The sequence below is a fragment of the Astyanax mexicanus genome, chromosome 7 (genome assembly GCF_023375975.1).
Source record: "Astyanax mexicanus isolate ESR-SI-001 chromosome 7, AstMex3_surface, whole genome shotgun sequence".
Lineage (NCBI taxonomy): Eukaryota > Metazoa > Chordata > Actinopteri > Characiformes > Acestrorhamphidae > Astyanax > Astyanax mexicanus.
Window position 1 is genome coordinate 8006210 of NC_064414.1, and position 27950 is coordinate 8034159.

General features: G+C 38.2%; 1 protein-coding gene across 1 annotated transcript in view; it reads left to right on the top strand.

The window, feature by feature from the left end:
* The first annotated feature begins 1578 nt into the window (after positions 1-1578).
* zfyve26 (zinc finger, FYVE domain containing 26) overlaps positions 1579-27950 on the top strand; it is a 40998-nt gene continuing 14626 nt past the window's right edge. Inside the window, exons 1-31 of the mRNA XM_015605418.3 lie at positions 1579-1727; positions 3291-3544; positions 3898-3973; positions 4090-4173; positions 5039-5504; positions 8461-8585; positions 9419-9583; positions 10592-10680; positions 11110-11243; positions 11641-11832; positions 12054-12662; positions 13475-13642; positions 13927-14075; positions 14930-15173; positions 16271-16534; positions 16762-16881; positions 17885-18055; positions 18377-18613; positions 18710-18815; positions 19827-20662; positions 21764-21960; positions 22070-22174; positions 22325-22447; positions 23181-23354; positions 23947-24196; positions 24592-24684; positions 25211-25395; positions 25614-25747; positions 27098-27126; positions 27243-27379; positions 27708-27928. Of these exons, the coding sequence (XP_015460904.3) occupies positions 3354-3544; positions 3898-3973; positions 4090-4173; positions 5039-5504; positions 8461-8585; positions 9419-9583; positions 10592-10680; positions 11110-11243; positions 11641-11832; positions 12054-12662; positions 13475-13642; positions 13927-14075; positions 14930-15173; positions 16271-16534; positions 16762-16881; positions 17885-18055; positions 18377-18613; positions 18710-18815; positions 19827-20662; positions 21764-21960; positions 22070-22174; positions 22325-22447; positions 23181-23354; positions 23947-24196; positions 24592-24684; positions 25211-25395; positions 25614-25747; positions 27098-27126; positions 27243-27379; positions 27708-27928 (6074 nt within the window). The 5' untranslated portion in view covers positions 1579-1727; positions 3291-3353. The remainder of the gene's footprint in view (positions 1728-3290; positions 3545-3897; positions 3974-4089; positions 4174-5038; positions 5505-8460; positions 8586-9418; positions 9584-10591; positions 10681-11109; positions 11244-11640; positions 11833-12053; positions 12663-13474; positions 13643-13926; positions 14076-14929; positions 15174-16270; positions 16535-16761; positions 16882-17884; positions 18056-18376; positions 18614-18709; positions 18816-19826; positions 20663-21763; positions 21961-22069; positions 22175-22324; positions 22448-23180; positions 23355-23946; positions 24197-24591; positions 24685-25210; positions 25396-25613; positions 25748-27097; positions 27127-27242; positions 27380-27707; positions 27929-27950) is intronic.

A 27950-nucleotide genomic window follows, 5' to 3' on the forward strand; every position in this document is an offset into this window, starting at 1 on the left:
ATGAGACGAGATTTGTTTTCCTTCCCTGTGTCATATTACTTCTAAAGCCAAATAAACACACTGTATATACTGTCAATTACTTTCTATTAAATTTCAGTTGGGCCCTTGCAGATTTTCCTCTGAACCTATTTCCAGTAAGCTATTTTGTTTGGACATTCATAACTCTCTGTTAAAACTGACATACCTATTTTTTTAACAATGACATAATGCCTCACATAGGCAACTTAAATTAATAATTCATCATTCTTAAATTCACAAATTCATATGTTCATGCTGTATTTTGGAGAGTTGGTAAATGAATGTCCTACAGTGACTGGAACTCTCTCTTTACAATAATAAAAATGTTCCAAACCCACATTATCACTAAAGCCAGAGCGCTAGGTTTGATTAAGCTGCTCATCATTAAGAATTTAATATATGAATAGTACAGTATAGTATAAAACATATTGTTTGTTTAACCCTTTTTGTTTATAGAATAATTCCTCATGTGTTCCTCTATAACTTTAATGTCTTTAATATTAAATGTACCATGCAACAAATCACAACAAGAAAGAAGAGGTGTGTCCTAATTTTTTTAAACTGGTACTGTAGGAGGATTTAATAGGGAGGCATCTGCTGCAGTAACAGCATCTGTTACAGAAGTCTATCTTTTCTTTGAACATCGTTGTCAGGATCTGGTTGAACCATTGACAGTATATATGAACTGGACCAAGCCATGCCGCTGATTTCAACGGAGCCAGGTGAGGCCAATCGTGTCACTTCCTGATCGGCTTCTCGTGGGGCGTTAACCGGGAAAGCGAGAGACTGCGCAGGCGCCAGCATGACGCGAATCTTCCGCGTGCCGTGCAAACAACCGTACTGTTTATAGGAGCTGCACAGAACTATTTACTCCACAGTGAGAAAAGCTCCATTCCGTCCCATAATGGGGCTTTTATTGAATAAACAGCAGATAAAAACTAGAATTACTGATAGCCAATATCAGTCCACGAATTTACTGAAGAATATTCATAGTTTATCTATATAACAAGGATTTAGAAACTCAGTAATAAGAATAATAAATGTGTAATATAAATTACAGTTATATCTCTACATTATAATTCTCACAGTCTATCTTACATCTATTTACTACTATCTTACTATCTACAATGTATTAACTGATAGTAGTAGAATTATATTTGCATAATAAGAGGTTACTTTGACCCTGCTCTCATTCAATCAGTTCTGTACTTTTAAATTAAGAGGAGCAACTTCTCCGAAACATTACAGCGCGGTATTTTGGGTCGCTGTCTTTTTACGTCATCGTTAGCATAGTTGTATAAAAATGTTATTTTCTAAAGCTATGAACAGATTATTAATCTTATGGATCAAATGGCAGAAAATCCGTTCTTTGTAGAAAAGAACACGGGCCGTGTCATAATCGAAAACGGCTTGGAAATACATTTATTATTGGTTCAAAGACACCCCGAAATGAATGGAAGTGAATGGATAGCTTTGCTCAAATGGTCCTCTCATCCCTTAGCAGCACACTTCCGGTGGCACGTTTTGGAAGGGGAAAGCTGGGTTGAACTCGGACACATTTTCATGCTTTTATTTTGCCGGCAGCATCACGTGACTGTGATTCAGCTGATTGGGTCACATGACTGTACGTCACGGCGCTCATGGCCGCGCAGCAGCTGATAGAAACACCGAGGACATAAACATTTAATCCGCAAAACCGAGAAACAACTGTAAGTGCAGCTTCTTTATTAAAACCACACTTTTACAGCAGCGGTACGAGGCGTTTCACAACAGTTAAACAGGGCCTGTGTTGTAAAATTGATCTGAGTTTTAAATATAATATTCACAATGTTTAATGTTCTTTATTTTATTGATTTTGTTAGTTTGCTTTTCTTCGTGTTTATTTTAGCTAAGTGTTCTAACGTGATGTGTTAACACTATCTAGCCTGCTACCCTTATATGTGTTTATGTCTTTAGCTAGGTTATATTGTACAGCTAACAGTTACTTACTTGAATTGTCCGTTCCACCTTAAGAGCAGCTGTACGTTCATGTGAGCCCTGCGCCGTTTAAGGTGGAACGGACCAATGTAGAAAGAAGCTAAGCTAGCTATTTTAGCTAACTTTAAAATCTTACTATGTGAAAATAAATAAAATTTAAGCCAATTAATTTATATATAGCCTAAATATACAAGTAGTGTTAGTTTGTGTTGTTTCAGGATAATGTCATGTTCCCTTACAGCTAAAATTATCTGGAAACCCTGCTTTGTCATAAAGTTAACTAGTTCTATCTAGGCTAACTCAGTTAACTCACCCTAGATATCTTAACTGAGCTTTTGGCCGGTTAAGTGGTGTCAGACTAGTGCGTTATGAATTAAAACATTGTAAGAAATTGCTGAGCAGAGGAAGCAGCAGGCTTGCATTTATTTCCCTTTTCTTTCCAGAACAAAATATATCGACTTTCTCTGTGTTTACTTTCCCCATTCCTCCTGAATCAGCCAGCTAATCCAGCTAACCTAACTTACATGTCATGCTGAAGGCAGCTGTTTATTATACATAAATAAAATGTACCCTGCAGTTAGACCTAAATAAGTCTTTACAGAAGTAAAAGCTTACAGACAAATAATTATAAAAACAAAAATAATTTGTCATGAGTAGTAATAAAACTAATTTTTGGTTCAAGTTAAATCCAATAATCCCAGCTGGCATTTCTAAGTTGTTTCTAAGATTTTTGTAATATTTCCTGATTTCAGCATTGCATTCCATTCCATTCCATTGATCCAACATGTTATGCTATTACTATGCATTCTGTGTAATATTAATATGTTTGGAGTAAAATCAATTATTTTGTCTTGTGTTTTATCTTTTGTCTTTCTCAAAAAAAACGCCTATGTTTGCTATAAATTATTTGGTCTTTTCATTTTTTGGAGTATCAGATGTGTATTTTTGGCCATTTTGTCTAAATAATTTTACATCCCTAACATTAGGTACATATGTTCATATGTTCTCTGTCAGATAAGTTATAGAAAATTATAAACTTAAAAAATATATATATAACAAAAAAATCGAGCAGCAGGAAAGTTGTAGTATGCACATTGCAAACCCAGTGATGTAACTATTGCATATGTGCACATTACAATGATTGAATATTGCTGAAACAATATATTATGCAGTCATAGCCCATGCAGGTGCATAGTTTTTATTTATTGATAAAAATTGATGCAATATTTTGAAATTGTGCGGATAATGCACAGCTGTAACAACTTAATAATTGAATGACTTTCTTTTCACTCCAGATGAGGAGGTCAGGTAGCTGTTGGCAGTAATCTGAGTGTTTGGAGACTGGAAAGTGTGCCGCCATGCACCCGTTTGGGCGTGAGCAGGAAAACTCCAGGCAGGACTTGTTTGGCTTTTTCACACAATGTTTACAGCATGGAGAGTGGGAGCTGGCGGCCGCCTGTGTCCAGCAGCTCGGCCAGGCCGCTGGAGACATCCCGCAGAAACCAAGCGACATCATCACTGCCATCGTCACCCACCCTTACCCACTGCGGTGAGTAGGCCATATAAAACTATATTGTGTAAAGAATTGGCAATGTAAAGTTACTGTATTATTATACAGTAACTAGTAATGTATTTATGTGTGTAAGTGCTGAACGCATTCCCGCTATTACCTGTATTTAAAATATGTATTCAAGTGTAGGAGTTAAAGGTTGTATAATACAGAGCCATTACAAGAAAATAACAATGAAGGCAGATACACCTGTGATTGGTTAGGGAACTGGAGTGTTCAGTAAACAGAGCTGCTGCTGCATGTAGAACTGGTTGTGTTGTTTATCTTTTCTTTTTCATTTTTTTATGGAGGATGTTAGTCTGAGTTGTAGTAGTGTAATTATGTTTTTGTAGGTGGGAAACAGTGGGAAGCCCTCACAGACTGGCCTGGTTCTGGCTGCAGGTCCTTGAGAAACACTCAAAAGACAAGGTAGAGTACAACCTTTTTCACATTTAGCACCTTTAATTTAGATCTATCTGATCCCATGTGTTTTGATTTGTGTGTATTTTCTTTTTTTTTGTCAAATTTGTCAAAACTCTCTGCAGGTGTGTGAATCAGTAAGGAGAGAGTTGGCCTTTTTGCTGCTTTTAGAGGAGCTTGGAGATGAGGTTCCTGTGACTGTACTAAAGGTGATTGTCTCAATTCTTTGCTGTTTTTTTTTTTACACATTTTTATGAAGGATGTGTATCCAGAGTGAAATTATAATAAAATTAATATCCAGAAGTAAATAATATACTTACAAATTATTTACAGAATCCAGTTATAATTCCTTAATATATCTTCAATTTAATTACAATTCTAAAATAATTAGAGTACATTATGTCCAAAATTAGGTTTTTATGACATTCATGACCAAAATCACATTTTGATGCAGTTTATAATTACAATGATTTTTGGGTGGAATTTATAGTCAGAATGAATTTCTGAATCTGTGCAGGAAAACAATTCTAATACAACTTATATTTGAAGTGAAGCACTAATGCATGTCAAATTCAGAATGAAGTTGGCACACAATACGTAAGTCACCTTTAAATTTGTATTTAAATGAAACCAACAAAAAGTCTAATGAATACTGTTCATTTTTGCAATAAATTCTACAATTTATTGCCTGAATTAGGTTTTAACATAATCATGAAGAATCAGGTCTAATGCAATTCATAACTGGAATTAAATAATTATGCATTTTATATTAATAATGAAGTTCTACAACAAATCATAACGAGTATGAATTAAAACACACCTTGTCCCAGAATACATCTCAGAACATTAAACATCAAATTAGACATCAAAGTTGGCACTTATCAGTATATTACCAATAGTAGTGGTCCTGACTTAGTGTTTAAATATAGTGTTTGGAAATTCACAATATGCTCAGAAAACACATATTCTGTAATGTGGTAACATTGTTTCACAAAATAATCAAATATAAATAAAAAAAAAAAGTTTCATTCAGATTTTCACTCAGAATTTCTTTCTCTGTTTATTTCCCCTCAGGAGCTGCACCAGGCCTTCCTGGACTCTGAGCTTGTTGAGAAGAAGGACCCCCACCCCTCAGTGTTCCGGCTGAGCGATGCTGCTCTCTCCTGTGTCAGCTCCCTGCTGTCCCGGGGCAGGCCGAGGCTGGCTCACGCTCTGCTTGGCTTCCTGAAGGACCGTGGGTTACAGGAGGTGTTCCTCCAACAGCTTCTGGAGCGGGTGACAGCGGAGGAACAGAGCGAGGGATGGGCAGAGGAGGTGTGTGCCATGCTGGTTCTGCTGCCTTGCAGTGCTGGAATCTCTGGAGCCCAGCTGGAGCCCCTGTGGGAAGGGCTGTGGAGGGCCCGGGATGGACCCCTGAGCGAAGTGAAGGTGCTCGGGTGCCTTCTGCGGCCACAAAATCAAGCTCTGCTCACTTTATACTGCTCCGCAGTGCTCCGACTGCTCCGAGCCAGGCTGCTCCAGGAGGCACCACACACACAAGGTAAGGGGAAAAGAGGTCATTGATTATTTGATGTGGAACACTATTTTAATATATTGTATCATTTTGATTGTGTCAAATAATATTGATGTGTGGAGTCAAATATTTTAGTGCAATAGGGGTGGGCAATATTATATCGTATACAATATATTGTGACACAGAAATATCATGATATTAAAAATCCATATTGTGATAATATGGATGTTTTGTCTTAAAGCTTCACAGTAAATAATGGACTACTTTTAAGTGTATTTATTGTATAATTGTTTTAGTTTGCAGTTTATATGCATGAAAATATTCTGCAATATTTTTGCTGCATTATATTATGTTATGCTATATTATTTATGCCACATAATAATTATAATGTTATACTATTATACCATATTCCTAAAATTAATGAATAATTTTTCTGTTATCCTATATTGCCAAGTATATCATTATCGCAAAAATACCCTGAAATATTGTGATATTATTTTAGAACCATATCGCCCACCCCTATAGTGCAACATAAAATTTAGCGCTCATAGGACTCACCCCCGTTTTACTTACTAAGTTTACTGCTTCATTACTCCACATGTGGAACTAATTAAAAGAATAATGTAATTCTGCAGTGAAGAATATTGGTTGTCAAATATAAATTCATGTGAAACTGACACCAATTCATCCATAATTCCTAATTTTTGCTTATTTGAAAGTAGGTCTGTCATGATAAGATTTTTTTGTGGTTGATCTATGTAGTCCCAGAAATTAGTGCGATAAACAATATTATTGTCATTTTAAAATAAAATTTTAATTCCAGACATTATATATTTTAACGGCATAACAAAGCAAATATGTTATTTTAAAGGCGTGTGTATGGAGTCGCAGTTATTGAAGCATTGGTCATTGCATGACTGTCTAAAATACTGTTTACTCTTATATATGTCAACAAACATACAAATAAACATAATAGATGATACCTAGATTATTGAATATTATGTAGGGGATGTTCATTTATTTTACGATCAATAATGTATTTATCATTACAGGCCAATTTAGGAGTATTTTATCCTCTTCCGTAGCTTGCCGTAGAGAAAAAGTATTGTAGAGAATTATATTGTGGAACTTATAGTGCAATCACTAAACTGCAGTATGAAACCAAAACTTACCAGACTACAGTGTAACAAACACATAAACCATGGTTTGGACATTGGTCTGGACTTTCCAGTGTGAAAATGCTTAAAGATGTTTGGTTAGGGTAAATAATGCTCACATGTTATTTTACAAGCTTTTTTGCCACTATGTTTTACCTTTGATTGTAACTGGCTGATTTACCTTTTACGGATGGCTTGTGGGAAAAAAAAACCCTAAAACTAAACATCATGCTCTGCTCTTATTGGCTGGTTTGGAGCTCACCGAAATCACATATTATATCACAGTTTCAACACTGTAAAAAAAACACTGTGTTTACTCCCAAATGTTACTGGATAGTGCTGCTGGCCTCTTGTGTCATGAACTGTTATAAACCTGAAGAGATTGTTGCTAATTAGCTTTAAGCTTTGCCCTGACTTATTTTCCAGAGTTTGTCTTTCTCTTTTGGCTTCACTTGTAAAGTAATATGCTGATGCTTTCTGTTCTGGTGTGTTTTTAAATACAGTTTATTCAGCTGGAGTAGTCCAGTTTGATTTTGAGGGACTGGTTGATACAGAGAAGATAATTTGAAAGATAGCTTGGATCCTAATTTTGCATTTAACAGGTTTTCTTTCAATTTTGAGGGTGTAAATAATAATGAGTAAAGATATTTTATGTGACATTTTGGGGGGTTTGGTATTAGTTTATTCCTTCATGTCTGTTTAGGTTCTACTTTGTTTTCCTTTGAAAGAGGAACAGCAGTGTTTGTGGTTTATGGTTTGTCTCTCATTGTTCACCTACTTCAAGATAAATGGAGTTTGACATCATATAAAATTAATTAAACAAGTAATGCATTGTGTGCTTTAATAGAGACATGGCTGTTCCACTTGGCCTGCCTGTGGGTTTAATATGTTTGGGGAAGTGAGAGGAGGTGCTAGTGAAAATTGTGCAGTCTGCACATTGTCTGGACATCACACTTCTGCTCATGTGGTCACTGATGACTCTGATGCTGATTATTTAATATGCTGCCACACTCTTTGGGATAGTTAGAACTGAGAAATGTAGATAAAATGCTTCTAATATGTGTTATAAGTATAACGATGCATAATGCAGTTATGAATATTTGAAAAAACATGTAAATGTGTGTTGACAGATGCAGACTGTTTTTTTTTTATATATATATTGATGTGTGCCATATCGTATCACACATAGTAAAAATATTGCAAACATGACATGATAAAAAAACTAATTGTGCTAATGGTCGTATTCTTGAAAGCAGTATATTTTGTATCTATTTTGCTATTTACTGTATTTGCTTTTATGGTGAAGTTTTGTGGTAGATTTTTGTTGTTACATTACTTATTCGTTACACTTATTTAACTTAAAATCTTGGTACCTTTGTAAGTTTATGAAATAAATAACCATATTTATAGATTTTATAGATTATATAGATTTATAGTAAGTTTGAAACTGTTATATTTATACTAAATAAAATTTAGATTTTAAAATACTAAATAAAAAAAATAAAAAGTTTTGTCATATCGCCAAAAATATAGTTAATGCACAGATATTGCACAAATATTGTGATTTTTTTCATGACCATATCGCCCAGCCCTAATTAATGCATTAATGGTGCCGGTTCACCAGGGAAGCGGGTGAAGGGAACGTACAGGGTCTTAAGTTTAACTCTTTAGGGTCTTTAGTTTTCAGATGCATTACTCGTCATCTTTTTCTGTGTTATTTCACTTCAATACTGCAATAATGGGCAACAACAATCAGTACGTAATGCATTCCTAGTAAAAAGCCTATTTTACAGCATGTATCTGTTTGTGTGTCTGAACCCTTATAGTGGACTTACCTGAAGCAGAGAGGGTCACGCTTGGCTTGTGTTGTCACAGCGACCGGCCAACAGTTTGGAAAGTCATGTACTTTGAGTGCCTGAGCAGTGGGAAACACTTTCTGGAGCAGGTTCTGGTAAGTGCTCACAACTGGATAACAGCCAACAGTCAGTACCAGCTTTTACACATTCACTTATATTATTATCCATTTTACCTCTATATTTAACTACTTCTCCTTCACTTCCCTTTTGGAGGGAATCCCCATGTCATTCTAGCGTATCATGTAGTAGTCAGTGTAACTCCCAAAAAAGGAACTCCTAAGTCAGTTTTCTCTGTGGGGAAAATTAATTGCTGTCACATCTTGTGGTAAATGTTCCAAATGTAATCAATTTAGTTGTATGCGCATAAAAAAAAAAAAGGTTAAAGTTGCTTTATTTTAGTAATTTGTGTTCAATATGTAGAACTCATATATTATATGAGTTCTATATTACACACAGAGAGATTTTTTTTTATTTTAAGCATTTATTTATTTTATTGTTGATGATTATGGAACACAGTGGATCAATACCAGCAAATGACATGTCTCTCCAAACCATCACTGATTGGTGGAAACTTCACACTAGACCTCAAGCAGTTTTGACTGTGTGTCTCTCCACTCTTCCTCCAGACTCTTGAGTGTGAGTTACTGGTTCCTTGGAATTACAAGGTTGTCAAACAAATAGCTACAGGCAAGCACATGATCTTGAGCATTAAATTGACATTGCATAAAAGTAAGCTGACATAAAAGCTTATAAACACAATTATACTGTACATCTGTCCACATATAGAGACATCAACAGGGATAAAACCTGCAATTTCAAAATGATGACAACATCCCTTAGACAGTTGGAGTCTGTCTGAAGAGCCCTTCTGTCTGTCTTTTTGTTATGTGTGTTATGGTAAAATCTTTTTGAAATGTTTTGCTTCTAGGTAACTGGGCTTGACCTTATAAAGAAGGAGGAGTTTGCAAAATTGGAGGCGTTATTAGAGGTGGAGTTTCAGCCACTGTCCCGCCTCCTGCTGCTGTTGGGATGGAAGCACTGTCAGAGCCTTGACTCCGCCCAGATGCTTCTCAGAATTCTTCATCAACAGCAGGTCAGGGATATAAACATTATATACATATACATACATATACATACATACAGCTCTGGAAAGGTTAAGAGACCAATTCAGTTTCTGAATCAGTTTCTCTGATTTTGCTATTTATAGTTATATGTTTGGGTAAAATGAACGATGTTGTTTTATTCTATAAACTACGGCAACATTTCTCCTAAATTCCAAATAAAAATATTGTCATTTAGAGCATTTATTTTCAGAAAATGAGAAATGGCTGAAATAACAGTTCAGAGTTCAGAAATCAATATTTGGTGGAATAACCCTGGTTTTTAATCATAGTTTTCTTGCATCTTGGCATGTTCTCCTCCACCAGTCATACACACTGCTTTTGGATAACTTTATGCCACTCCTGGTGCAAAAAGTCAACCTCTTCAGCGAAGTTTGATGGCTTGTGATCATCCATCTTCTTTTTGATGATATTTCCGAGTTTTTTTATTTGGTAAAATCAAAGAAACTCATCTCTTTTTTCCAGGTCTGTATATACATGTAAACATTATATACATACAAAGTTGGCATAAAAGCAACTTCAATAATTACCTGAACTGTATACTGTAAATAAAGCTTTGAATTCAGTCCTGATTGGCTAAATCAGGTCCAGTTTTTCATACTGAAAACCAGTCCTATTTAAGACAGTGTTTACATTTCATCACTGTCTGGTCAGAGTAAAAACTACCTTATCTTTTTCAGGCTGTTTAAATGTTTGAATCAATGTTTTAGAGACTTTTGAGATTGCATGTGCTTAAAAAGTAATCTGCAAAGTAAGATTCATAAGAAAAATGTGGTCTTGCATAATTGTGATTTTACACACAGCTAAAACTGAAACTGTCAGGGAGCGGTTAAAGTGTCAGGTGATGTCAGTGCGACTGTCACTAGTAGATTCTAATGATCTGTACTTTATTTGACATACTTTTTTCATTTTGTTTCCCAATCTTTCTCTCTCTCTTTCTCTCTCCTTCTCTCTCTCACTCTCTTTCTCTCTCTCTGCAGGCCCAGGCTAATGATACTATACTAGGCGAGTTTGTGAATATCCTCTCCTCTCAGCTAGGAGTGCTGGAGTGGTGTGTCAAGAACAACCCGTGAGTGCAACACATCCATATGGGTGATCCTTAGTCCTTAGTGACTCCTCTCTATAGTCTTCATTTGGTATTATTAAAAAAACAATGCTGGGACACCGAGCTCCCACTATGTTCGGGAGATCGCTGGTTTGAATCCCAATCATGCAGCTGGATGCACCATGCATTTCACAGTTATTGTTTTGTGTCTACCAACACACCTTATTAAATTAATCAATTAATTAACAAGTCAATCAAAGTTGCAGTACATGTAAAAGTGGATTATGCTGGCTTGTTTCAGTTCCAGATGCCCAGTGGTTTGGCACCAGCACAACCCATAGGCTTTATACCACTTGGGTCATATAATAATGCCACTGTTGGCAGCATCAGACTTATTACACTATTGAGCGATTAAAATAACGTTTTGATTAATGTTTATGTTTGACTGAATAGGGGGATATCCCAGGAGGCCTTGCTGTCTCAGTTACGCACTCTGGATCACCATTCTGCTCTATATGTGCTGCACTCTCTCACTCCTCTGGCCAAGTGTGAAGAGCGGAGAGTTTTGGAGCTACTGAAAGCAGCAGGTACCACAATCATTTTATATACTTTCTTATTTTATTTATTTTGCTGCACAGGATAAGTTCATCAGAGTCGAATCAGCCTCAGAAACCACAGGTTAACAGCACCCTGAAAAGAGCACCTACATTCTTCACAGAGTATTTTGGGTTGTTTAACACTTGTACATTTACTAGATGATTTCTTTAGGACTAATTTACAATGTAGGAAAAAATGTAATATAAAAATATAAAAAGAAGTTTTGACTATGACTGTACATGTGTATAAATTATGTTGCCTATGTGCAATATATCCCATATGTCTTCTGCCTAAATGATTATCTGTAAAAAAAAAATCATGTGCAACTGTTACAAACAGACTAGTTTACAGGTATATTTTGATTATTTTTCCTCTGGTGCCCTGCAGGAGAACCATCGCTGGGAGACACTCACAACAGCTCTGTCCAGCGGAACCTTACACTATTCAGAGGCTTTTGTGCCATGAAGTACGCTGTGTATGCTGTGTGTGTAAATGCGCACACACACTCTGGCTGCTCCAGCTGCGGTTTGCTGCACATTCAGCAGAAAGAACAAGCTCAGGAGACACAGGACAGTGAAGGTGTGTGCTTTTAAGAGCATGTTTTTTTCATTATTATATAAATTAAATTGCCTACATATATATATATATATATATATATATATATATATATATATATATATATATATATATATATATATATATATATATTTTTTTTTTTTTTTTTTTTTTTTTTTTTTTTTGACATGTTTTCAGTTGCCAAATATTCTGAGCACACTGACTTTATTTACTTCTTTTCTCAGGGCATTCTTCACTGTTTCAGCATTACCTTTCGGAATGTCAGCTCTACCTGGAAACAGTTCCTGCAATATTCCGCCTGGAGCTCCTGGAAAACATCTTTTCTCTTCTCTTTTTGTCTGATGGCGATTTTAACCTTCAAACCGAGCCATGTCCTGCCGCCACAGTGACCCAAAACAGTACTGCTGCAGAGACAGAGCAACAGACCCCCAGCAGTGACAAGCTCATGGAAGACAGTAGTGTAAAATCAGAGAAGGTGGCAGACGAGGGGAGAAGTGCTGGAGAGCCAGACAGAAAGGAAATCTGTTGGCGTATGAATTCCAGTCATGTATTGCCTGAGCTGAGCCACCTGCTGTCAGGCTGCCGGGGGTTTCTGCTGGATGCCTGTGGGATGGAGGGTGTCCTGCGGCTGCTGAGGGAGGGCCTGGAGGGAATGTCTGCACTCGGTCAGATGGACGGCCGGGCGCTGGGTGCAGAGGCGGAGCTGGCCGAGAGCCTCGGCTGCTCAGTTTCAGTAGATACGTTCAGTTCTCGCTTACAGAGGTTGTCCAAACGAACGGCCGAAGCAACCTGGAGGCTACAGATCATCACTAGTAACCAGGGCAATGGAGCAGGTTAGTGTGTGTCTTTGGGGTTCAGTGAATTGTACAAACATATCAGAGTTATATCAGAATGGCCAATATATCAATCAGATACTTGCTGATGTATTTATTTTATGCTGGAAAAGGACCAAGCAATGCTGCCCATGCTACCTTAAAGTCCACTGATTAAACTTTTTTTTTCTTTTTCATAGTTTTCAAGTTATAAAGTATCATGAGATATATGTGTAATATTGGATATTGGCATTGGCTCAGAATTGCCACATAGGTTCACCCCTAATTAAAGTATTCCAACTTCATTACAGAAACTGCCTTATCCTAATTTTAACGGGTGGTCATACTTATATATAGATGTAATTGAGCTATTTTTTCTAAAGCTACTGAGAATGTCAGTGCTAGAACTTGCACCACTTTGCAGTATTTGAAAGAGGCGCAGTACATGACAGAATGTCAAAGCAGATATTATTTATATATTAGTTTTAATGAGAGTAACCAAAAAATCCTTAAAGTGGTTTAATCCAGAGGTATTCAAACTATGGCTCAATGTAAGTGTTGGGGGCGCAGGTGAGACATGAAAAAAAATAAAATAACTAAAAAAAAAAATATATATATATATATATATATATATATATATATATATATATATATATATATATATATATATATATATATATATATATAATGCCTCTGATCTAATCTGTATATGGTGTAAAAAAAACCCAGATGTTGAAATACATTTAAAGGTTTAAAAAAAAAAGACTATGAATATGAACACTTTTAAGACAAAATGTAGGTGTTTACAGGGTTTCTGATGTGTGTCTGTGTAGGTGGGCCGGATCTGCCCTCCCCAGGATTAAGCTCAACTCGGTTTCTGAGACGCAGCAACAGCAGTGAGGTTTCTAGTGTGAGGAGAAAGAAAAGAAGCCATCGCCATCGCTCAGAGCAACACGTCTCCTCTGAACGACAGAATGGAGAAGTTAGTGCCAGCACATCAGGTGAGTACTTACTCTACACACATGTCTTGTCTTGATATTGATACATACTTACATACAGAGGTACGTACAAACAAAAAGACATACAAAAAATGCATACCTATACTGAAGTTTATACACTGTAACACAATCAAAAGTGTCAAAAGTATTGACATTTGTTACTAAGGTACAAGTATAAATATTAGGGTTTAAAAATACTTCTAAAAGTAATGGTTAAAAAAATGCTTTAAGTATAGAAGTAAAAATAATGTATAGGTTAAGTATATTAATGAGTTACTTGTGTGCAGATGGTGGCAGTGTTGCAGCGATGTGTGTGGAGCAGGAAGGGTGTGTGTTCGGTGGCCCTCACACCTGGCTAGTTCCCGCCATGCTGTCCCCTCCTGAGTCTCTCCTCATCTCCTGCATCAGCAAGGGCAACTACATGGAGGCCCACCAGGTTAGAATGTGATGTGCCATTCATGTGCCGTAATACTGTTATTCATCATTCATAATACATGAATCATTACAATATGTACAGTACCAGTCAAAAGTTTGGACACGCCTATTCTCATTCAATGTGTTTTTTTTTATGTTTTTTTACATTGTACATTTAATAATGAAGGCTATATTAAAGCTAGAAAAGAGTTGTTTTACAAAAAAAACAGAACATGTTTTATAGTTTAGCACATTTATATTTGAGGACAGATCTGCACACTCTTGGTATTTTTAAATTTTATTTCATGAGGTAGAGTCACCTGGAATAGTTTTCTCATTATCTTAAAGGATTTCCTGGAGGTGCTGAACAATAGCTGCTGCTTTTCCTTCACACTGTGAAGCTCCAGCTCATCCCAAATCACCATCTCAGTTGATCAGGGTTAGGTCAGGGGACTGAGGAGGACAAACACTTATTTTATTTTATTATTATTATTATTTTATTTATTTTTTTTATGTTTACTACATACTTCTATATGTGTCCCTTAACTGTTTTTATGTCTTTAATATTAATCTACAATGTAGACACTACGTTAAATAAAGACAAAATGAAACAATGAATGAGAAGGTGTTTTCAAACCTTTGACTGGTACTGTATTAGTTACAACTATATAATCTGACATTTGTTTTTCATATTCTATTGAAAGTTCATCCTTAATGGACCAATAGAAAATGCTGCAAAAAGTTTGGAATGAAAACTTTATACACTGACTTGTTTTTTTTTAAATAAACAAGCTTATATAATATATAATACAGGATTTGTACTATATGGTCCCATGTCCTGACTAGGTTTAATGTGAGCGTGTTTGTGTAATGTAGGTGATGCTGATGTTTGGACTGGAGAACGCCTCATGTTCTGGGGAGCTTCTCTTCATGGAGCGTTATCGTGAGGTCCTGGTGGAGCTGGCCCAGGTGGAGCAGAAGATCGAGAGCCAGTCATTATCTTCTTCATCATCATCTTCAGAGGGCCTGGGGTCGGTAGGGGTCACGGTTCCTGGCCGTAGCCGTCTAGGCAGCAGCAGCAGATCCACCCTGCAGAGCATCGGCAATGCAGCTGCAGCAGGTAGAGAGTCCCAGGATGAGCAAAGGAACACCCAGAGTACAGGACCATATTTTCTCCTGTTCTTCTTGCATACTTTTCTATCATAGCTCGCTGAATTTACTTCAGAGAACCAAAAGTGTCATGATGGTAATAATAATTTGCTGTGACCTTAGCTAGTGTTTAGCACAGGTAGCTTCTTAATGCTTTAATGTTCTGAATCAACTTCTCGGTAGAGCACATTTTCATTGATCCATCAGCAGAGGAGGCTTAAAAATCCACTAGAAGTTGCTGTGTCTGGGAAAAGTATGTCTTATCAATTCTCATCCATAATTCACTCCACAAATGCAGACTGTTTTAGGTGGAGTTTCAAAGATAATCCTATTATTTTAAGCATTTTCTATTTTTATAGGTTTTTGTGAACGTGTAACTTCATAAATCATACACGTTTTTTTTTTACTTCCTTTTTGATATTTGTGGTTTGTGTTCTGATTTTAGCCCAATGGGTCATCTTAAACATTTAATGCATATTATATTTTAAATGGAAAGAAAACATGATTTGCTTTTGTTATTGCTTCAAAGTAACGAACAATAAAAAAATAGAAAAATAAATGGTATAATGATATTAAAGGAGAACTCCTTTAAAGGAGAAATTGACTTTTAATGTAGTAAAACATGATATAGAGTACTAAACTTTGTTGAATAGCCCGGCTCTGTTTTCTAGCAGCTTTCTGAGATCCAGTAATTTTTTGCAGTTTCTCCAAACATGCTTTAGAATGGATGATATTGGGCATATTTTGCCCCTGCAGATAAATCGTTATCCAGGCTCAAAGTAAGCCCTGACATTTAAATAAGGCATTAATAACTTTTAAAGTGCACAAGAGGCTTATTAAAACCACTGTTTACAACCTGTAGCGTAACCTAATGCTCCGGCCTAGAGCAGTTAAACACCTTATTTTTAGAACACTTGTATTAGTTGGGCACATAATTGGCAAACAATAATTGATGGTAGCCAGCATTACATAACAGAACTGACTAGTGTTTTCCTCCAAGCATGTTAAACCCCATATTGAATAATATTTAAGCAGTAGTTTATATTCAAATTCCAATTTATTCTGCAGGCATGGCCTTTTACTCCATCTCAGATGTAGCTGACCGGCTGCTCAGCACCCCTGCTCGTCCGCTGCCTTGCCTGGAGGAGAGTTACTGGATCTCTCGGCAACTCTCAGACTCCTCGCTCCATTTACTCCCCCTGCTGGAGGAGCTGAGTCCCGCTGCCATGGCCGCCTTCGACCTGGCCTGCTGCCAGTGCCAGCTGTGGAAGAGCTCACGACAGCTGCTAGAGACGTCTGAGAGGAGACTGCACGCTTCACTGGAGACCAGAGGTTTGTGTGTCTTGTTTGTGTATTCTTGCAACACAATGTAGTGTGCTGAAAGCCTAGCCATAGAATGAAGCAAGTGTGCTCTACATACTGTGTCAAAAATGTGTGCATTTAATACAGACCAATGTGTACTAAATGTTATAGTGCTATAGTGTATTCATTTAAAATGCTAATTCTGTAAAGCTAAGAAAATAAGCTTGTTGTCCATTACCTGTTTTTCTCCTCACCAGTTGTCAGACTGGATCCAAAGCTTCTTCACTGTGAAGAAATCCACGGCTTTCCCTCCGTTTTGCAGCAGATCAGCAAGATCGTTAACAGAACAGCTGCTGGAAAAGGTCCTCCGAAGTCAGGTACACACATACTTAACACTTAACATTTTTGAATGTTGTATATTGTAAATAGTAAATAGTGGTTGTAAATAGTTCCTTTTTCAATGATTTTGAAAATCATTGAAAAGTTACTTTATTTCAGTAATTCAGTTTGAAATGTGAAACTCATATATTATATAGATGTATTACATACAGAGTGATCTATTTAAGGGTTCATTTCTTTTATTATTGATTATTGTGGCTTACAGCTAATGAAAATCCAAAAATCAGTCTCAGAAAATTAGAATATTATAAGACCAATTGGTACCTTTGGCAGAGTGGGCAGTGTGCCAAGTCCTGCTGGAAAATGAAATCCGCATCTCCATAAAAGTTGTCAGCATGGTTTTGCGGGAAAACACTGCACTGATTTTAGACTTGATATAACACAGTGGACCAACACTAGCAGATGACATGGTTCTGAAAACCATCACACTAGACCTCAAGCAGTTTGGACTGTGTGTCTCTCCACTCTTCCTCCAGACTGCTCCCTTGATTTCCAAATGAAATATAACATTTTCTGATGATCAGTGATGGTTTGGAGAGCCATGTAATCTGCTGGTGTTGGTCCACTGTGTTTTATCAAGTGCGTCCCTCTGCTGACAACTTTTATGGACATGTGGATTTCATTTTCCAACAGGACTTGCCCACACTACCAAAAGTACCAATTGGTCTTAATTAATATTCAAATTTTCTGAGACAATGTTTTTTGTAAGTCATAATCATCAACAATAAAATAAACAAGTGCTTAAAAAAGATCACCTTGTGTATAACAAATCTATATAATATGAGTTTCACTTTTTGAACTGAATTATACAACTGTGAGTGTTCTCTGTAAGTTATTCCCTGAGGTAACACTGTTTAAATTCCCATGGTATCCCATGACTTTTGGCATGTCAGTGTATATAAACATGCAGGAATGTTTCTGGGGTCAGAATAAAAATTAATAAATGGGAATATTTATCTGTCTTTTTTTCTTTTTTTGCAGACTGTAATGGAGACGATGGCATGGTTTTGGCTCCGTTTGGCTGCAGTGCTCAGGAGGTGCTTCTGTGTTGTTATCCGTCTCTAACGGAGGAAAGCATTGCAGCCCGACTCACCCTTACCCAGCGTCTAGAGGTCACTCTGCTGACCCTGACCTCTGCCACAGAAACAGCTGGTAAGAGCTCAGTATCTGTGCCTTGCCTACAACACAATAATGTAATAAAATCTGTACCTAATGAATCTAATAAAACAGTGCCTCTCTTTCACTGTGTATTGTGTGCATAGACTGTGCAGGATCTCCAATCAACAACCTAATGCATCTGGCTTTACAATAATTTATGTATATGGCGTGTTTTTTTTTTTCTCCTTCCTACAGCCCCCCAAAAAAGGGTCTAACAGCTTGCGATTAAATGTTCAGGCCAGAAAACTGTCTACATGCATTAATGGTCTAAAAGGCATCCCCCTGAGTGTCTGACTGTGTGTTTGTGTGCTGCAGGTGAGAACCAGTCCTGCAGCTGGGTTTTGGCGTCTCTGCTGGAGCAGGCCGGGATGAAGTCTTCAGAGCTGGATTCTCACCCTGTACGCTCTGCCATGAAACAGCTGTTGCGCTCATTGGACCAGCTCTGCCCATTTGAGCCAGACAGCGCCACCTCCAGGCCAGACTACATGCGCAGCTTTTTGGATTACATCAACATGCTGGCGTCAGTGTTGGTCCGCAGTTTGGGATCTGAAGGTGAGAGCAGGAGTTGTGTTTGTAAACCACTGAGAGCCTTGGAGGACCATTCCTGTGAGCGATAATAACCTCTTTATTTACTTTGTGTGTATTCAGATCAGAGTTTGGAGGTGAAATTGGGAAACCCTCTCTTGGTGCTGCTTAAGTCTCCTACCCAGCTCTTCTCACACCTGCTCTTTGACAGACAGGTGGCACCTGACAGGTACATGTCACATGACACAGGATACCAATCTGATCTTTGTGTTTGTATAATAATAATGCAGCCCCACAGTTTAGATAAGAAATGCTGCAGATTTGTACTGAAGTAAAATAATTTTTTTTTAGTTACAGTTTATTTATATATTTAGTTTTATTAGACATTTTTTCTCCAGTGTTTTCCCCAATTTATCTGGCCAATTTTCCCACCCAACTATCTGCTAGCCAGCTGTATATCCTTCATCGCTAGTGATGCCTCAACACAAGAAGGGGGGAAGACTAGCACATGCCTCCTCCGACATGTATAAGGCAATCACGCCTCTTTTCGAACTGCTGCTCATGCAGCATTGCTGAGTAGATTCACAGAGCGCTCGGAGATTCACAGGAGCACTCTGTCCTGATATATCAGCTTACAGTTGCCTTGTGCTGATTGACATCAATCTTTGCAGTGATGTAGGGAGAGAGCACCATCTACACACCCAGAGAGAGCAAGGCCAGTTGTACTCTCTCGGGGCTCCGACAGCTGATGGCAAGCTGAATGACGGGGATTCGAAGCCTAAAATTACTGTTTTCCTAGTTCTTTTATAACCCATAGTAAGGTGAGCGTATTAACCTCAACTAGCATTAGCTTCCACTCAGTTCTGGTTTAGGAACAAATAAAGACGTGCAGTTATCCTTTCAGTAAACACAATGTCTGAAACTATATAAAACAAAATCCTAAATGCTTTCTGCTTCATTGTAAAGTAGTTCCACACTGCAGACTATAACTAAACTCTTTAATGTACCTTCTGAAAACTCTCCTCAGTGCTACCGGTTCGATAGTAAAACATAGACTTGGAACTGTATTGCCCCTAATCCCAACATATTGAACTAGATCTGGACTTCCCTAGTTAAAGATAACAAAGAAGTGCCCACCAAACCAGTGCAAAGTTTAAATTGTGCCCATTGATAACTATTGTGCCCAGATGAAAGGCTCATTTATTAGTGTCTGTGTTTATGTTTATGTTTGTGTGTGCAGGGTATTGTCACTGCTGCATCAGGAGGGCCTGCATGTGAGCGTCCAGCAGGTTATAGTTCAGCGCTGCTGTGAGCCCCTCCCTCTGTTTAACCCCTACACCCTGAAGGTCACAGGTGTCAATGGAGGAGTCTTTGGTTCGGCCAGCATCTCCTCTCTGATCAAACAGCACGCACAGGAGCACGCGCCCACCCTCCTCGACCTTTCTGACCTCTCTGATATTCCAGACACCACTCCAGCCTCTGATCCAAGCTCAGAATCCGAAATTTCTGTGGAAACAAATCTTTCTACCTCCCCGCCTTCTCCTTCATTATCATCCTCCTCTTCTTCATCCTCAGCCTTCCTCCTCACGCAGTCAGCTCTGTCTTTCCTGAAGTCACGCTCTCCTCTGGTTGCCTGTCTGGCATGCCTCAGTGCTGCCCGGGGTGAGGTTGTCCGTCCAGGTCCCTCTTCAGGGTGGCCAGGGCTGCCCTCGTATTTCAGGAGCGGAGGGCGCAAAGAGGCGCCGCTGGACGCAGAGCAGATCTCCAAAGAGGCAGAGGCACTGCTGCGGGAATTCCCAGTGCTTAGGGCCTTCCTGCGGGACTCAGCCCAGCCAGTGTTGGGATTGGCCGAGGGTTCGGATGGACTAGGGGTGGCTCTGTGTGGGAAAGCCACAGTGGGAATGTTGTTTGGGGGGCCACAGGGTGGGACTGGGCAAGCCCTGGCAGCCGAAGCTTTTCAGCAGGCTCTAAATGGAGGAGAACTGGATCGAGCATTGGCTTTGTTGGAGCTGTATGCTCAGAGCAGCCAGCAGGAGGCGCTGAAGGACAGACTACTCGCATGCACTGCACTTGAAGGTAAGAGTTAGAGCTTAGGTGGATTTGCCAGTTTATTAGATACAGCTTGCATAGATTGGGATAGTCACACATTAAACATTTATAAAGTGCACCTATATTATAGGAAATTCTCAACAAAAATCAAACATATGTCATATTGTATGAATATACATTGCTATAGTTAATGTGCCTAGTTGTCGGCATTTGAACTGCTACTTAAATATAGTCAATGGACAGTTCAACGTGCTTGGAGGAGAACACTAATCAGTTCTGTTTAGCAAAGCAAGGCTTTCAGAGATTTTTCTGTCTGTAGTGCCCACATTGTATAATAGCAGTTAAACTGCTGTGTTTTATTTTAAGCGTGTTAAACTTTCCGTTGGCAATATTTAAGCATAAGTTCAAATGCTGCCAATTTTTCTTTTAAACCTATTGGGCTACAAGTTCTGTATTGGAAATAAAAATACAAAAAATTCTAATTCCAATGTATTTACATAGTATTTTTTTTTTACAAGGAATGTTGTCACAAAGCAGCTTTACAGAGATTCAGGTCCAGGCCTCTCCTAAACAAGCCTGTGATGACAGTAGAAGAAAAAACTACCAAGTCCAGAAAATATATTTTAAAAGAACCATCAGTAGTAAATGCGAGCATGTGTATGAAATGGCTAAAGGAGCAAGCGATGACTTACTCGGAGTCTTACTCTGTAGCTTGTCAGTAAATATATATACGTTTCAATGTCCAAAATGCCTTTTACTACTGTGCTAGTGTGGTAGTAAATTACCTGCAGTAGCTATGGTTAGCGAACCTTACTGAAGCTAACTGATTACCTGTTCAGCAGGAAAATAGCCAGCTTGCCCATTTCTGTGGCTGAAGCACACTGTTGGCGTGCTGTTGTTTGTACCTGGCAACCCTGAGTTTGGAAATGGGAATGGGGGAATAGCCGGGGGCAGATTAGATTACCACAACGATTACTGTGACCACATAGTTCAAATAAGATGATACTGCTGAAAATCTACTGACAAGAGCTGCCAGTTCTTAAATTTAGTATCTTTTCTTAGTATCTGATGAAATACATAAACCTTTTGCACAGAACTTTGTGTGTGTGTCTGTTTATGTGTATGTAGGAGACCATGGAACAGAGCAGTTGTTTCGGGTGAAGGACTGGCAGCTTCGTGGCCGTGTGGCTCTGCAGGGTTTGGAGCGCTGGCCTCTGCAGAGCTGCCTGGATCTGCTGCGCTACTGCCTGAGTGACTCGAGCCCTGAGGAGCCGCTGACGCTGCAGCTGCAACAGAAAAAACAGGAACTAGACATGTACAACAAGGTCAGACTTCTGTCTGAGAGGCACTTGTATTTCAGTTCACGCACACTTGTAAGGCTAAAACTGACGTGACATGTTTTGTATGATTGTGTGTGTGTGTGTCTCACTGCAGATGCTGAGCCTGCAGCCGCTGTTGGAATGGCAGACATGGCAGGAATTAAAGGAGGAGTCCAGTAGAAATCCAGAGTCCATGCTGTCCCTCCTCCTGCAGACACGGGTCAGTCTGTGCTGAAGTAACATTCGCATTCTGACATTGTTGCAGCAAATGATTCAGTTTTCCAGAAGATTCAGAATTGAATTTTAAATCCCATGCATTGTGTTTAATATCTAAATTGTTTAATGTGTTTATGTGTATGTGTGTTGTCAGGAGTTTGAGCTGTGTGCTCAGTGGGTGCAGCTATATCCTGTGTCAAAGCAGTCTAAACTACAGCTCCAGACAGAACACCTGCTTTACCTGCTGGAGAAGGGGCGCACAGAGGAGGCCTTCCAGGTATGTGTGTGTGTGTGTGTGTGTGTCCTTCCCTATACTGCACCAGAGACTTGTCATAATGTTGCCTTGACACAGGCAGGCAGCAAGTCTTATCCTTCTTTCTATCTTATCCTTCTTTCTGTCTTATCCTTTTTTGTAACGTCTGTTTCCCTCTGGGATCATTAAAGTACCTACCTACCAACCAACCAATTAATTAATTCAGTATTTAAAGAATTTGTTAGGCTAATCAGCTAATCACAGCTGCAAGTCATTTACTGCTCATTACTCTGTCACCTGTTAGTGTGAACACAGGGTTACAGTGTTTCTTTGTCCTCTACAACTGTTTTAACACAATGATAACTTAATAATTGATCTATATTCAGGAAAAAAGAATTTTCTTAAAATTTCCAAATGCACTGCCTGGTCAATAAAAAAGTGCAATCAGAAATCAGAAAGCCCACAATGTTTATAAAATATGGTGAAATACAGGGCAGCCAGCAGAACATGGAATTCAAAAAAGCATGTTTGGTCATAGGATACAAACAGGGGTTGGAATCTGAACATGTTGAATTAAATGAATTACATCTGTTTTTATATAAATAAATGTGTCATAAGGTGAAATGATAGCAGGATATGCGGCCTTCTGTGGTTACTCCTCTAACTTTACCCATATGCAATCTTAACAATGATGTGTAATGATTATTAACTGTTATTATTGTAATTGTAGTATTAGTGGTTTCTCTCTTTCTGGCAGCTCCTGGAGAGCCTGTCTGAACCACTGGCTCTGGAGGTCAGTGAGAGCGCTCTGGATCGAAGGCCCGGACTGGCTGCCTGCCACTTCCTGTCTGATTACCTCACGCTGCACTTTCAGAGTCAGATGACTCTGGCCCGGAGACGCCACATACACGCGCTGCACCTTGGGTCTAAGGTGTGTGTGTTGTACACAGTCAGAGTCAAATTTTATAAAGAACAACTGCCAAATTAGCATTATGCCAAAAAGTGGAAAAATGCTTTCGTTGTTTTACTACGGAAGTTATTTCTAAATATCTGTATATTCAGGGCTGAATCTGTCTGTTTTATCTATTATATCTGGGTCTTAATCTGCCTTACTGTCAAATGTCACAGTACCACTATGGGTCAAAACTTCCATCTGTGCAACAGAATTGTGCCAAACAAAGGGACAAATGGACAGTGTGTTTAAATATATTTTGTAACATTATGGCATATTTTGTTAGTAATGTATATAAAATATGTAACACAAATAAAAATAAGATTTAAGTTGATTTAAGTTTTATATTGTTCATTTAAGTTTTATATTATATATACTGTCACACAACGTTTTTCTATCTCTATTTTTATTTTGTGAATCTGACAGTTGTTCAGTTCTTTACAGTGTCAGCCATCTGATTAATGGGCAAAAAAAAGTCCCAAAATGCTCTAAAATTGATGTCCATTAAAATAAGGATTTTTCCTTTACCTGCAAAATTCTATATCAGGGTTTTTGTGTCCCTCTTCATCAGGTGTTGCTGACTCTTCCGGAAGCTTCTCGGCAGGACTACTTCCAGCTCTTGGCGGAGCCTCTGCTCATGCTGGAGCAGCTACTGATGAACCTGAAGGTGGATTGGGTCTCGGCTGCCGTCTCCACACTCCGGAACCTTCTGCCTGCACAGGATGCCGGCATCACCAATGACCACATTGACACGCTGCTGGCTGAGTACGGCCGTAAAGCCCTCGATTTCCCCTACGCCCCCCGCGAGAGGTCACGCAGCGGTGAGCACCATTTATATCTTTATATGGGCCTGGATATATACTATTGAGAATAATACACAATAACTGACTAACTAACTGACTAACTAACTGACTGATTTCTCCTATGAACAATTGTAGTTATTTTGTATACAATCTTAGCAACAACCTAGCAAAACCTTAGCAAACACAAAGAAAACCTGAATGAATTTTCTAGCCTCTTCCAGCAGTATCATAGCAACCACTACAGCAATCAACTTGCAAACAAATTACCTTACAACCAACCTAGCTACATCATGGCAACCACATAGCAACCCCATAGCAACCACTACGGTTACCAACATGTTCTTGCTTCTCAAATCTCTAAAGGTTCTATGTGGTGATCAGTAATATGACAAATTTTCTATTTGTGTTTTCAGACTCAGTTATCAGCCTGCAGGAGCTCTCTCTGCAGTGTCCTGCCCAGGACAGCACTCCGTCCTCCCCCAGCCACACACCACCCCCCTCAGCAGGTCAGCACCACAGCAATCAGGCTGCATCTGTTTTCTGATTTTTTTTATTTTTATTTTTTTTTACTAATTTATACACAACATTGCATTGCTGCAGTCAACAAGAATAGTTAGACAACATTCATAATTCTTGAAATTCTCTCTGAATTTTATAGATACACTGCCTGGCCAGAAAAAAAACTAATTTAACTAAGTAAATGATGTGGGGTTGATGCTGCAGTTGGTCTGCAGGTTTAGGTTCAGCAACAGTATGTGCTGAAAGAATGAAGTCAGCTGACTACCTAAATATACTGAATATAGACCAGGTTATTCCATTAATGGATTTTTTCTTCCCTGATGACACAGGAATATTCTAAGGTGACAATGTGTGACCTTTTTTTTGGCTAGGCAGTGTAAATATATTTATATATATATATATATATATTTTTTTTTTACTTTTTTACTTTTTTTTTTCTTGTTATTCTTTGGGTGTATACGTGAATTGGAAACATTTATTCTTATTAAACCCCATTTGTGGTCTTCTGTGTAGGTAGTACTCCCATTCACACCCCATCTAGCTCCACCTATGACCGAGAAAGAGGCTCCACTGGAAAAAGGCAACGTTCTTTGGCTACCCTCTTTACACCCCCCGAGAAAATGCCAGAGCGCAAAGACTGGATACCTGACCACCAGAAGCATATTTGTATGGTCTGCCAACGGGAGAGGTTTACCATGGTGAGACTCACTTTACACTTTTAATTTACTTAAGGGTGTTCTCTAAGAACACCACCATATTTTTAGGATGGAACAATGACTTTGTTGGATTTCTTTCTCTTGTCAAACTAAATGACACTACCTCCATCATGCTTAACAAAAGAGCTTGTGTGTTTTGAATTATGAGACGCTATGCTCTGCTCTGCTGCTGTTTGATTCTGATTCTCATTCTGCTGCAGTTTAACCGGCGGCACCACTGCAGGCGCTGTGGCAGGCTGGTGTGTCATGCCTGCTCTACCAGGAAGATGGTGGTAGATGGTTATGAGGAGCCTGTCAGAGTGTGTGACCAATGCTACAACTTCTTCCATCCAGAGTAAGTTACAAACACATCAGCACATGTGTATATCAAAGTACTCCCAGAAAAGTGGTCATGCAAACACTTGGTAAAACTTTGTCTGGTGGAATATTGCACTTAACTTTAAAATTCCCTTTAAATAACTGTGCACTCAAAACACCCTTGTAAAAAAAAAAAAAAAGTCCACTTAAGTGTATTTTCTAAAACTAAAATGTAAAATGAAAAGCACTTACTGTTAGAAATAAAATTTAAACATGCATAATAAATTTTAGAACTGCTGGCAACTTAAGTTTATTTTATTTGTACTTAAGCTATATTTCTATGCCTTTTCAAAGCATTAAGCTGTGCTTTACTGCTTTTTTTTCTTCTGCTAACTTAGTTAATTTTAAGTATGTATTTATAAAAATAAAGGTTCATACATAGTATATTATATTGTAAATGTACTACTTTATTTATGGATGTATATATTATTTACAGCTTCATGCAGACTAGTTTACTTACCTTTTACAAGGGCAGCTTTAAGTGTCTATGCATGCAGTTGTCAATAAGTACAAACACTCTACACAGACACACTCATAACGTAAAGACACTTTATGTAGCATTTATCTTAAAATATCAGCAGCTACAGTATTGAGATGCTTCACTGAGCTATAATCATCTAATAGTGCAGTTTCTATGATGCTGAGCCTAGAGTAGCAACTATTGACACTATGATGCACTTGTGAGAACTGTATAACGCTGCATAAGCCTTAGTCCTTATAATTTTTTCACTTCACAATTGGTTTTGTATCTTTCAGCATGTTCAGAAAACCATGTTCTTAAGTGTTGCTTCAATGTGTGAATTACACTTTCTGACTGTAGATGGAACCCAGGAGCAAGAAATACCAATACCGACTCACATCAGTTCTTTGACATATTCAAACAGTAAAACAGTAAAGCGTTACAATGAGGAAAATAAGTATTTAAACACCCTGCAATTTTAAATAAAAATTATATTTAATAACACATTTAATAATACATTGTAATTTCCGGATTTTTTTTTTTTTTTTTTTAGATTATGTCTCTCAGAGTGAACAGGTCCCAGGGTGTTCAAATACTTACTTTCCTCACTGTATATAGGGTGTTTTATGGTATTTTTAAAAGTTGTCTCTCAAAAAAACTGCAAAAGATATTATGTATATAGTTGTGTATATAGCATATGCAAATCTCAAGTAGGAGTCATCACGAAAGTTTTGAAAATCATCCAATGAAGCTTTAAACCATTCTGCTGTAAATTGTACTGAATAGGCATTTACTTTGCCTGTGGTTGTGGTAATGCAAATTATTGCAAGTTGATGATCTCTTTTTTTATTTTTGTCTAAATTGCAGTTCTGATGAAGAGCTGGAGCGAGCAGAAGGTATTACTCTCTTTACTTTTCATTCACCCTTTATAATGAGTGTAAATACTGTATTTACCTTTGTGCTTTATACTGTATTTTACAGTAAAACACTAATGATTGCTCTCTTTCTCTAGTAGCTGGCAGCCCTGTCTCAATGGATGGGATTCTGGATGGTGTTCTCAGTCTTCCTGAGGTGCCCCAGAAGAAGTATCGGCTCAGCCCGAACCCAGTCGACAACCAACAGATAAACAGCGAGTTCTACTATGAACAGGTTTGTTAATGTTAATGTTATATTCGAATTTCCTGAAGTGAAATGATCAACATAAATGCTTTAAAATTATTTGGAATACAATTCCATCGAAAATATAGTTTTTTTTTTTACCCTTTTCCTGTTGCCAAAAGTTGCTCTTTTGAAGATACAGCAGTGCTATTTAATATTTAATATTCTCAAAATATAATTAAGATATGAAAGTATGTATATATATTATTGGATTATTATAACTTTAAACGACCCAAATCCAAATATTATACTGTTATTGCATATCCACAGCAGTTAATTGTTTATTAATGTGCTACATCTTTCTTTGCGTTTTCATCAGGCGCCCAGTGCTTCCCTGTGTGTTGCCATCCTCACTCTTCACAGCGACCATGCTGCCTGTGGCCACCAGCTGATTGGCCACTGCCGATCTATATCCCGTAAACTAACCAATCCCGAGGTGGACGCCCGCCTCCTGACAGACGTGATGCAGCAGCTGATGTTCAGCGCTAAGCTGATGTTCGTCAGAGCCGGACGCAGCCAAGACCTGGCTCTCTGTGACAGGTAACATGCACTGTTCTGACCA